The following is a 12329-nucleotide window of genomic DNA, read 5'->3' as shown; positions in this document are numbered from 1 at the left end:
AGCACTAGACGGTTTAAGGCTTAGGCTGTGCTAGACCGCCATCTAGTGGCCACTGGCAATCATGACATCTAAGGTGGTCCTGCCTGCCTGCCAGCCCTGCTGGGAGCCTCCATTTAGGTGGCAGGAGAGGAGAGGACACAGTCTGGCAGGCCAGGACATACAGCTCACCTAGGTCACCTGCAAGGAGATGGTCACGTGACAACTCTACTTGCCAGAACTGCAGTGCCAGCCCAGTACATGGTGAGAGGTCACTGCGATCGTCCCCAGGGAGAATGAGGCCAAGAGCCCTCTGGGAGGCCGTGACTCTTCCTCCTTTAGCTGTTCCTGCAGATCATGGCGAGAAAGAGCCTGCCACGTCAGGTCTGCCTCCATCCAGTGAGATCACAGGCTGCATTACCCCAGGGGAACATCAGGACCTCATCAGGAAAGTCCAGGTCCACCTGGCGCCCAGGGGACCCCGGTGGCTCCTTTCAACTGGGGTGACCATGCCAGCAGGGCCCTTAGAATACACTGAGGCTGCGTTGGATGCTGAGAATCCAGACGTCACTGCTGGATGGGGGAGGGAGCTGCATAATGGGGGGGGGTCTCTGGAGGAGCAGAGAGCTCTGTCAGGACTCAGTGGTCCTCGCTCACCCGGGCAGCGTCCCAGCCAGCGGCCTGCTGTGTCCACTCCCCACCCCAGGACTCCCCCTGGGCCAAGGCCAAGGCCAGGCACTGCATGGTACTCTCCAGGCAGAGCAGACAGGACTGAGCACCCAGCTGGCCAGGCCCCCTGTCCGGGGGAAGCTACAGCCAGGTGGGACATTTGCCTCTGTCCTCTGTGATCTGCACAGCTGACATAGTCAGGCCTCAGTTGGTGATCAAAATCCTCCCACCCCCACCCCAACAAGGCTGACTGTGAAGGCCAGGCTGGCCTCAAACTCTCAAACCTCCTGCCTCAGCCTCCCCAGGGTTGGGATGACAGCCGTATCTGTTCATCATGTCCAGTAACCATGTCTTATTATTGAAGCACGTGTCTGCTTTTCATGGTCCCAGAGGCAAGGATGAAAACCAACATCAGCCCTCAACAATGGCTACATCCGATTACCTCCCAGGATGGGGCCTCGGCTCCCCGTGAACACCCATGAGGGATGACGCGTCATCATCCAAAAACATGTCCCAGCCCACCAGCCACCCTGCCCCTCGGAGCACCTCCGGGTGACCTTACCACCAGTGACCCTGGAATGCAGGCAAGACCACCAGGCCACACTGCACACCACCCCCCAAACACACACACATACACACCTCAAAAAATCAGCCACGTGGTCAGAGACCGTTTAATTGTTAGAAGACGCACCCATGGCTCGACTTCCATCACAGGACAAACATCCAGGTCTTCACATCACTGGACGGAAACAAGGCTGCACCCCGGTGGGAGGGGAGGGGCTGCACCCCAGAGGAGGAGTTCTGGCCCCAGAACCCCTGGTGCCCCATTAGAATCTGCCTCCTTGAGCAACCTCGCTGGGACCCAGCCGCACTGGGCCCAGCGCTGCCCCCTCCAGGACCAGCCCAGCCCAGCCCCGGGCGGACACCTCCCCCCAGACCCCCTCTGCTCATGTCGCGTGGCAGCTCCTCTGGTCCTTGCTCTCCGGTCTCTCTAGTGTTGGTGGCAAGGCAGCGGCCAGGGAGCCTAGCGGGGTGCGGCTCCGGCGGCGTGTGGTGGACAGCCTTGTGTCGCCGGCCCCTCCCTGATGGTTCCCCAGGCCGTGAGACATGGCAAAGAGACATGGCCACTTTCCAAACACCTCTGTGGTTTGAACCCAACCATCATCAAGTGAATCCAGATGGACAGACAGACAGTCAAAGTTCATCCCAGAGCCACAGCCGAGGCGGGAGATGCTCTGGGGCCCTGCTGGGTCAGGAGTGTCCCTCCCCCTTTCTCCTGGAGTGCCCACTTCTAGTGGGCACAGCACTTGACCTGCCTGGCAGGCCCAGAGTTCAAATCCACTGCTTCACCCCCCCGCAGGGGGGCGCTGTTCCCAGCTTTTTGTCTCTGCAGGAGCTCCTGGGCTGTGGAAGAGGGAAGAGTGCTGTTGGGAAGGGGGTCCCCGAATCGGGCGCTCCCAGCAGTGTCAAGAGCCTTAAAGCCAGGGCTCTGCGCCTCTCCTCCTTCTCCCAGCCCAGGGACACCAGAAGGGTCCCAGGGAGGGTGGCCTGGCCACCGCCACACCCCTCCCTGGCGGCCACTCACCCACCGCCGCGAAGGCCTCGGACACCTGGTAGTCCGCTTTGGCCGAAGTTTCCATGAAGAGCAGCCTCTTGCTCTCAGCAAATTCTTTCCCTTCCTGAGGGAAAGACCCAGGGTCACCTGCAAGTTCTGGGCCCCAGATGACCTCTGACCCAGACCCAGACACGGCCCTGCCCCAGCTGAGGCCACCCACCCAGGGCAGGGATGGAGCGGAGGAGAGAAGATGACGGAGATGCAGGGGTGAGGGTGAGGGGTACCAAAACCAAACATCCATCCGAAGAAGGGGAAAGGAGGGGAGGGGCATGGGGAAAGAAGAAAAAGGAGGGAAGAGGAGAGAGAGAGAGAGAAGAAGGAAGGGAAGTGGAGAGAAGGGGAGGGGAGGGGAGGACAGGGAGAGCGGGGGGTGGGGGGCAGAGGCGCCCTGCTTTCCCGCACCGTCAGGTCTGAATGGAGCAATGAAGGTTGTACAGAGACTAGAACTCCACACATTTGCAAACATGACCCGGAAGCCAGGGAGCCAGGGACTGGGGGTCTCCCATTGGGTCTCCATGAAGCGGGGCTCCCGCAGCCCACCAGAGCCAGGGCCTCTGGCAGTCAGTGGTTCTATTCCCCCCCTCCCTCTCTTCTCACTCCCCACCCTGCCAGGTGGTCCCCACATCATGACGTCACTCCTACATGCTGGTGCCAGCCGGTGCACCCGCAGACAGCCAGGGCGGGGCCGGGCGTGCCTCCAGGCCCCTCGCGGATGCTCCCGGCTCCCTGTCCCCCTCCAGACCCCTCAGATCCACACAGCCTGCCTGTCACCTCCCCCACCAGAGATGGCTGCGTCTCTTTCCACCTGTGCCCTGCCAGGCTGTCTCCTGAGTGGTCTTTGGAGTGGGGTCCCTGGCACCTCTCCCCTGCTGTGTGAGCACCCCGGTGCCCAGATATTGGTTTGTCAATCAATTCTGCAGTAATAGGCGCAGAGCCCCTCGGAGGAGGGAGGAGGTGAGAGGAGCAGACGGAAGGGTGGGAGCTGGGGGGGGGGGGCTGGCGGGAGCCCCTGGCGCTGGGGAGATGTGTGGTGGGGCAGCATGCGGGCGGGGGTGTCCAGTCCATGTGCTTCTGTGTTGGGGCGGAGAAGCCACAAGGTGAGCACACCGGAAGGTGAGCACACCGGGACTGCTGCGCCGCCTTTGCAGCAGGTTTGCGATGACAACCTTAGTTTAAAGCATACACTCAGCCAGGTGGCAGTGCACCGCTCGCTAGCCGGACATGGCTCAGGGGCAGCATGCTCCCACCATGCACCTCGTGCAGCCAGCCCCGCCCCCCCGGCCTCCCTCCCGGGGCCAGGCACAGTGGGAGCAGGAATAGGGACCCGCAGGGGAGCCCTGGAGATGGTGAGTGGTCCAGGCCTGCGGTGGCTGCTCCCACGGGGCCCAAGCCACCAAAAGCCCCTGCCACAGGCCACCTGTCACCGTCCAGGACTGCCTCCGTGCCGGGAAGCTGAGCCAGCAGAGGCTGCCACCAAAGCAGCCAAACCAAGCTGCTGGCTCGGGCCTCCCTCCCAGCTCGCCACTGGGCTGCTCGCACTCACCCTGCGTCTCCATCGGCTCCTGACCCTAGTCCCAGTCCCCTAGACAAACACACTACTGTCTCCAGATGACCATCCGTGTGTGTGTGTGTGCGCACGTGCGTGCACGCGCATGCACCAGCCCCCAGACACCAAACACACTACTGTCTCCAGACAACCATCCGTGTGTGTATGTGCACGGGCATGCACCAGCCCCCAGACACCAAACACACTACTGTCTCCAGACAACCATTCATGTGTGTGTGTGCACGCGCATGCACCAGCCCCCAGACACCAAACACACTACTGTCTCCAGACGACCATCCATGTGTGTGTGCACGCGCGCGCACGCACATGCACCAGCCCCCAGACACCAAACACACTACTGTCTCTAGATGACCATCCATGCGTGCATGCATGAGCATGTGTGTGCATGCACATACACCAGCCCCCAGACACAAACACACTACTGTCTCCAGATGACCATCCATGTGTGTGTGAGTGTATGTGTGTGTATGCACATGCAACAGCCCCCAGACTCCAAACACTATTGTATCCTGATGACCATCCATGTGCACACACATGTGCACACACACACCAGTCTTGAAGCCTGAACTCTGGGCTTGGCCTCTGTCCCTGCGCTTTTTCACTCAAGGCTGGCGCTCTACCACTTGAGTCACAGTTCCTCTTCTGACATTTTGGTGGTTAATTGGAGATGAGAGTCTCCCAAACTTTCCTGCTCAGGCTGGCTTTGAGCTGCAATCCTCAGATCTCAGCCTCTGGAGTAGCCAGGACTGAAGTGTGAGCCAGAGCGCCCCGGCTGAACCCCGATCCTAATGCCACACTCTGGGCACGCTGCTTCCTGAGCCCACACGGCTTTCCTAGTGACGCTCTGCCTTCTGCACTCTCAGGCGCAGGCCAGCCCTGCCTGCAACAGGAGCTCCACCTCCAGCCTGCTGTCCCATCAACCCCAGCCAGGAGCCTGCCCTGAGACCAGCCTTGCACACACACATGCACCCATGTGCACCTCAGCACTACACACACCTACACACACATACTATGCACACAACAGTCACGTGTGACTAACTAGATACATACAACTACACATATATGTAGGACCCTCCCACACAGGGCTGTGTACATGCCTCTTGTGCATGCGTGCACGCGCACACATGTGCACACACACACACACACACACACACACACAAACACCCTCGCCCAGCACACTGGAAGTCCCCACCCATTTCCACCCCACAGTCCTCTATCTGTCTCTGCAGTGTTTACCATGTTGTATCTCATTTCACAGAGCAACGGCTTCATTCTATTCTTTACCCAGTTCCCAGCCAAGAAGACGGGGAAACTCAGTCACAGGGCCTGAGATCAATCATCCGTTGGAAACCCGCGTTAGCCTGAATGGGATGGGGTAGCCCAGAGTACGGGACCCCATTCCTGCAGCAGAGGCATGAGCGGCCCCGGCTCTCCCCACAGGACCCGCCCTGGCCGCACCCTCCAGGTAAAACCACAATTCTTTGGCCCAAAGGAGAAACTAAGTGGACGGCACGCGTGAAGGCACAGTGTAAGCATGAGTTGGGTGTGAGCATGTGTGAGCTCAGAACGTGTGCATTCGAGCGTCAATTTGAGTGTGCGTGTGGGAGTGAACGTGTGCTGAGCTGCGCCTGTGTGTGTGGACGTGCGGGTGGCAATGTGTGGATGGGTGTGGGCACGGGCCTGAGGTGTGCAGGCGGGCACGCCGCGTGCCAAGGCCTCCAGGCCCCCCAGGCCGGCCGGCCCCAGCGCCGTACCTGTGCCGTCACCTCCCGCTCCTCTCCGAGGTCTGTCTTGTTTCCAACCAGCATCACCACAACCTCCCCTGGGGAGAACTCCTTCTCCAGCTCCGACAGCCACTGCTGGGCCCGGTGGAAGGAATCCTAGAAGAGAGCGGGGCAGTCAGAGGCTCAGGCACGGCCTTGTGCCCTGTGCCGGGCAGAATGGCACGGCCAGGCCTGTAGGCGGCGCTCTGGGCCTCTGTGGCTGCCGGCCAGGCCTGCGCCACCCCAGGGGCTTCTATGAAGCTGGCAGCAAAGTGGGGTCCCAGGAAACTAGAGGCCTGAGGGAGGCGGTGGGTGTGCGGGAGGGTGGGGTGGCATTCTGGCACTGATGGGGCAGAGGGCAGGGCCGCGGGCGGGGCCCCTGCACAATTGTTCAGGAGCAGAATGAAACAGCGTGGGGCTGTCAGGGAGGGCTTCCTGGAGGTGGTGAGCGGCTCACAGAGCCGTCTGCCCGTGCTGATGTGGTCATGCTGTGAGCTAGGAAACCTGCAAGGCCACCATGCCTGTGTGCTACCCCTACCTTCTGGGTAATGTCGTAGACCAAAAGCGCAGCGTTGGCACCCCTGAAGTAAAGATGGCAGACGCTGTGGTACTTCTCCTGGCCAGCCGTGTCCCAGATCTCAAGCTTCAGGGAGGAGGCGCCCACATCCACCACCTTCGTGAAGAACGCACCTGGAATGGGGGACGGAGGGTGCGGGGAGGGGAGGGAGGGGCGGGGGAGGGGGGAGGTGTCCATCCACGGCTCAGCAAGCCAGTCGGACACAGCCAGCCACGGGCGGCCCGGGAGGCTAGGCGGAGCCTCCTCCATTAGATGGGGCGTCTGGATTCAGCGGTCAGCCATGCTCTCTCTGGGTCCCCAGTGGGTGGGGGCAGAAGGGACGTTGAAAGGCACGCAGGAGGGGCCTCCGATGCCGAGGTCTGGAGGCCTCTGTGGCTTCCAGATGGCGGCCGCACTGGGGGAGCCCCACAGCTGCCTTGGTATCCCCGGCCTCTGGCCACCCGGCTGTGGGCCTGCCAAGAGGCCCGGTGACCACATCAACGGCTCTCCACCCATCGTGGCCACCGCCACCCCTCCTACCGCCTCCCCCACTGAACCCCTGCTGCTGACTTCCTGAGGCCTCCGAGTGCCCGGGTGCTGCATGGCTGTGGGCCGTGGGCTCGGTGTGCCTTTTCTGGGGATCATCTGCCCGAACCCGGCACTCTACCCTTGCTTGGATCTGCTCATGCTCAGTCAGCTCACATCCCTCTGCCTTGGCCCTTTATAGAGTCATGGATCAAGCTGGGCGCCAGTGACTCACTCCTGTCATCCTAGCTACTCAGGAGGCTGAGATCTGAGGATCACAGCTCAAAGCCAGACTGGGCAGGGAAGTCCACGAGATTCTTATCTCCACTGAACCCGCCAAAAGCTGGAAGTGGAGCGGTGGCTCAAGGGGTAGAGGGCTAGCCTTGAGCTGAAGAGCTGAGGGACAGTGTCCAGGCCCAGAGTTCAGGCCCTACACCAAAAAAAAAAAAAAAAATGGGGGGTCCGGTCATGAGGCCTGAGCTCTGGGCCTAGGCGCTATCCCTCAGCTCTTCAGCTCAAGGCTAGTGCTCTACCACTTGAGCCACAGCGCCACTTCTGGCTTTTTTCTTTTTGCTTATGTGGCGGTGAGGAATCGAACCCAGGGCCTCAGGCATGCAAGGCAAGCGCTCAACCACTGAGCCACCTTCCCAGCCCAAAATTTTTTTTAATTATAATTTCTCCTCCAAGGACTGTCCAAGCATCTTGGCACTGCTGTAACAAACAACCACAAACGGAATGGCTTCTAAGAAGAGACAATTACTTCTTCCGTTCTAAAGGGAAGAGGTCTAGAATGAAGGTGTGGCAGGAGGCTCTGAAGGAGAGGCCGACCCTGTCCCCACTCGGCGAGGCTTCCAGGGGCCTGGGCAGCCCTGGTCAGAGCTGGTCTTGCAGGGGACTGGAGCCCCACGTTTTCCCCACACCTGCCTACCATCTACCAATGTGTCCTTCCCAAGCGGCTGAGAAGACAAGCACACGCCGCTATTCCCAGACTTGTCCTGGTTAAGATGGGGGTAGGGAGGAGAACTGTCTCTCCTGGAATAGCCTCCAACTACAGTCCTCCAGATCCTCCCGTCCCAAGCCACCAAGAGTCCAAGTGTGTCATCCCACTGGGCACGTGAGCACCATTGGGACAAACCGTCCTCCGGGCTGGTGACCGCTTGACACCCTCCCCTGTTGTGAGAGGCTGTGGGGTCCCTTCCTCCTCCGTGCTCAGCAGAGCTTCCTCCAGAGGGCTCTCCTGTCCCACTCACCCCAACCCTAAGCGATGCATCAAGCAGCTGCCTCTCCTTGGCCAGGCTTCTGAATGCCGCAGGGTCTTCCATTGGGGAGCAAGCACCCCAGCGGGTGCTGACGGTCAGAATTAGAATTAACGGCCGCTGGGGCAACGCTGCCCTCACATCATATGGAGAGCCGCCCTGCTAGCTCTTCATTCAAATGCATATCGGAAGACTCCTCCAAGCCTGTCCCTGCTGCTCATCCTTTGTAAAAATCGTCACCAAGAACAAGGTGTACAACACGCGACGTGCCAGCCTGTGCTCAGGGCTTCAGGCGCAGCTCAGAGCACGCGGGAGCCGGAAGTGAGGGTGCCACAGGCTGACTGTGCTCCCGCCTGCCGGTCCCGCCTGCCGGTCCCTCTGACCGCCACGCCCAGTGGGTGGGGTAATCCAGCCGTGGGCCAGTGGCGTGCAGGTGGCAGGTCCACACTCCTCCCCTCCCTCCCTGCAGACCTTTCCTCCCTGGGGCTGCCTGGGGCTGCCCAGGGCCAGACCCCATCATCTGGCAGAGATGGAGGCAGGGAGTCCCGGTCTCCCCACAGCTGACCGGGGCCGCCCACCCCACGCAGGAGCCTTGCCCTGCCCTCCACTTACATCCCACAGTCGGCAGGACGTTCTTGAAATCCTGCTTCACGAACCGGAGGGCCAGGCTGGACTTGCCCACAGAGCCACTTCCTAGGAGGACCAGCTTGGACACGTGAGGCTGGCCGGAGGCAGCACTGGGCCGGGGGCTGTCCACCTGTGCCATGACCTGCGTAAACCAGAGCAGATGGGGGCAGGTTGGGGGGTCTGCGGAGCGCCCCCCCCCGCCCGGCTGCCCCTGGGCACTGCAGCGAGCGCATGTAGCGCAAGGTGGGCACAGAGGCCTGGGCGGGCAGGCCGCACCGGTGCCCAGCCGGCCCCTGCCAGCGGGCGGCTGGCGTGAACATAATCTATTTTATCTGCTGCAGGAAAAAGGAGGTGCTGTGTGCACGTGGCACGTGCCGGTTGTCTGCCTCTCATCCTGGCTTCTCAGGAGGCTGAGATCGGGAAGATTGTCATTTGAGGCCAGCCTCGGCGGAGAAGCCTGGGAGACACCATCCCCACAGACACTATGAGGCCTGGGTCGGGCACCTGTCATCCCAGCTACGGAAGGAAGTGAAAAACCGGAGGATGACGGTCCACGCACGGGTCTGGGCAGGAAACCAGGCTCTGTTTCAGAAGATAACCAGCAGAAATAGGGCTGAGGTATGGCTCCCATAAAAAGAAAGAAAAGTATGCGGGATGCTTGGGTAAGAGCTGCTCTGTCAAGGGGCCTGGGACCCGCTCAGGAGCCAGTCCTGGCAGCCGCCCCGCTCTGCCCAGCTCTCCTTGAACTTCTGGTCTCCACAGACCCGCAGCCTGCCCAGAGGCCAGACCCCTCTCCTCTGCCCATGAGCCCCGGCCGCACGGGACTCAAAGGAGCCTGAAAACTAAGCTCCAAGGTAAGAGTCAGACATACAATGGACACCCAGAAAATCCCCTTCAGAAGTCAGCCAGGCCTAGAGGCCGTCAGCCAAGTCCTGTTCCCAAGGGACCATCATCAACTCCACTGTCAAGCGGGGGGGAGGGGGGAGGGGGGCGGGGAAGGGGGGCTGGGGGGGAGGATGGCTGTGCAGTGAAGCTCTGGGTCTCCCCTCTCCCTCAAGCTGGTCATCAACAGCCTCCCATGTGGTCTCCCAGTTGCCGCCCGTACACACGCAGCCCTTGTGGACACTCACTGTAGAAGTCAATGAAATGAAGCACTGCTACCCCAGAGCCTCTTCTTTTTTTTTTTTTTTTTGGTTGGTCATGGGGTTTGAACTCTGAACTCAGGGCCTGGGCGCTGTCCCTCAGCTCTTCGGCTCAAGGCGAGCGCTCTACCACTTGAGCCATAGCGCCACTTCTGGTTTTCTAGTGGTTTATTGGAGATAGGAGTCTCGTGGTCTTTTCTGCCCTGGCTGGCTTTGAACTGCGATCCTCAGATCTCAGCCTCCTGAGTAGCTAGGATTACAGGCATGAGCCACCGGTGCCTGGCTCAGAACCCCTTCTGATTGAAAGCATCTCCTTTGGATTTGATGTCATTTCATGTAATGGTTTTATAGTGCCCTCTCTCACTGCTATAACCACTAGCAAGTGCAAGCACTGCATTCATTGAGCTTAGAGGAGCTGTTCAATAAGCATCACCTGCTTGAATAAGAAAATGGCTTAGCTAGGTGCCGGTGGCTCACGCCTGTAATCCTAGCTAGCTACTCAGGAGGCTGAGATCTGAGGATCACAGTTGGAAGTCAGCCAGGACTAAAGAGACTTTTATCTCCAATTGGCCACTAAAATAAGGAAATGGATCAAGGGGTATAGTGCCACAGCCTTCAGAGAAAAAGCTAAAGAACAGCACCCAGTCCCTGAGTTTAAGCCCCAGTTCCAGCATAAAAGGCAGGAAGGCAAGCAGTTGGGAAGGAAGGAAGGAAGGAAAGCAGCTGGGAAGAAAGGAAGGAAGGAAGGAAGGAGGGAGGGAAGGAGGGAAGGAGGGAAGCAAGGGGGGAAGGAAAGGAGAGAGGGAGGGAGGGAGGGAGGGAGGGAGGAGAAAATGGTTTAGCCAGAAGCCATAAGTGGCCACATTTCAGTGTCTATCCTGAGGCTTCCATGCTAATCACACCCAGGGCTTGTGGAGGAGGGCCGGGACTCCAGCAGGCTCCCAGGGGCTTCCCGACACCGCTGTGATTCCACCCTGCCCCAGCCCTCCGAACCCTCTGGACGGGATCACGGTGGTCATGCCCTGCACCTCTCCCGCAGCTGCACGGAGCTCTCATGGAAGCCAAGGCAGAGCTCCTCCAGCCCAGGCAGCTCCACCAATGCAAACACACTGAGCTGAGAGCCAGAACAGGCTGCCACGGCATCCCCGGGGCACACAGCTTCCACACCAAGTTGGGCGCCCTCGTGAGAGTTCTACAACAGTCCCCACTTGCTGACCCATTTCCCTCCCTCGTGTGATTTTTTTTCACCGGTTTAAGCTGTTTTTCTCCACGAGTAACTATGTTCTCATGGGACTTGTGTGACGCTGGGTTGCAGGCGCCCGTTAAGCCCCAGAGGGAGTTCTCCGCTCTAAGAGGAGGCCGCAAGCGAGGTCGGCAGAGCCTGGACAGTCGGATTCAGGAGAGGGTTACTGGAAGCCCCTCCCAAGGCCAAAGGACTCAGAACTGAGTCTCATCACTAGGACTTCTCTTCTAATCTTCTCGGCTTCTTCAGCTCCCGCCAAAAGAAAACACGTAAGGAGAGCCCCTCAAAGTGACCTGGGTGGAGCAGGGTCGGTGTGGACGGCGCGCCCCCCAGCAGAAGCTTTTTCCACCCCTCCATTGCTTTTAAAACAATGGGACTGTTTAAGGCAGGGGGGAAATGTAGGAGTTTTATGAGAATAACCTGACAACTTTCAAGTCATCACCAATGGATATTAACTGAGCAATTTTGATGTGGTTTGAAGTAGATTCTTGGGGGGAGGGGCGCAGTATCTATGTCCTCCCAGAGGCAAGTTTTTGCTCTAGGCCTTTGGAAGTTTCCGGAAGGAAAAAGCAAAATGGATCTCCTTCCAGGAATATGAGCTAGCCAGCTCGGGGAGTCCTGCCCCACTTCACAAATACACAAGTGACACCTGCAGAAGCCAGATGCGCTGCCACACAAATGCAGACAGAAGTGCAAACATGTATGCACGCAAACATAGACACGAATGTGTACAAACACTCAGAGACTCTGCAGAGCACACAGAAGTTTGAACAATGACTCACCGGTCCCCAGTGGCCCGCACTGTCTCTCTCCCTCCTTCCTCCACACAGAGTAGGCTGGACAGCAGCTGTGGGTCTAGAACACTCTGCCCAGAGCAGTGAAAAGGAAAACAAGAGACGCCTCGGCTGAAGGTGCCCAGATCCAGGCCAGGCCTCGTCCCTTCCTGAAAGCTTCAGGGCAAAGGCCATGTGATCACATGTTCACCTGGCAGGTACAGGCCCAAGTGACATTCCTGCCCTGCCTGTGCCTTCCCCAGCTGCGCCCCGAGTTTCAGCTTTGTTCCGGGTGTCACCTCGGTGTGACCACATGGCTCCTCCTCCACCCTTACAGTGCTAGAAACCCCAGCCGTGCTGGGCACAGGACTGTGTCTCGATGTGACCTAATGAACTAACGATTTGTCCAAACATCCCTGAGCCGGGGCAGCAGCCAGGGGGTGGGGCCCAGAGACTGACCCAGGGTTAGATGCCCTCCGGGGGCAGTACCAGCCTCTAGGGAACAGCAGGACCAGGGTTCTAGAATGGAATTATCTTCCCTAGGGTCCCTTTTTAGCCTCTGGAGTATGGCTGGGGTAGAAGGCTTGGCCGGAGGCGTCTAAGGAAGATGGAAAGTG

The 12329-nt window shown here is 59.4% G+C and overlaps 1 protein-coding gene across 1 annotated transcript; it reads right to left on the bottom strand.

The window, feature by feature from the left end:
- Positions 1-1302: 1302 nt before the first annotated feature.
- Positions 1303-11869, bottom strand: Rab17 (RAB17, member RAS oncogene family). The gene is made up of 6 exons (XM_042702335.1): positions 11722-11869; positions 8540-8696; positions 6129-6280; positions 5582-5707; positions 2231-2324; positions 1303-2049 (listed from the first exon to the last, which is right to left on the bottom strand). Exons 2-6 carry the CDS (start codon positions 8691-8693, stop codon positions 1937-1939), a joined length of 639 nt encoding a protein of 212 aa, XP_042558269.1. The 5' UTR covers positions 8694-8696; positions 11722-11869; the 3' UTR covers positions 1303-1936.
- Positions 11870-12329: the final 460 nt, after the last annotated feature.

The sequence above is a fragment of the Dipodomys spectabilis genome, unplaced genomic scaffold, assembly GCF_019054845.1.
Source record: "Dipodomys spectabilis isolate Male_0828 unplaced genomic scaffold, ASM1905484v1 ptg000321l, whole genome shotgun sequence".
Lineage (NCBI taxonomy): Eukaryota > Metazoa > Chordata > Mammalia > Rodentia > Heteromyidae > Dipodomys > Dipodomys spectabilis.
The sequence above is the reverse complement of the archived record's forward strand: the minus strand, read 5'-3'. Positions and strand labels throughout refer to the sequence as shown.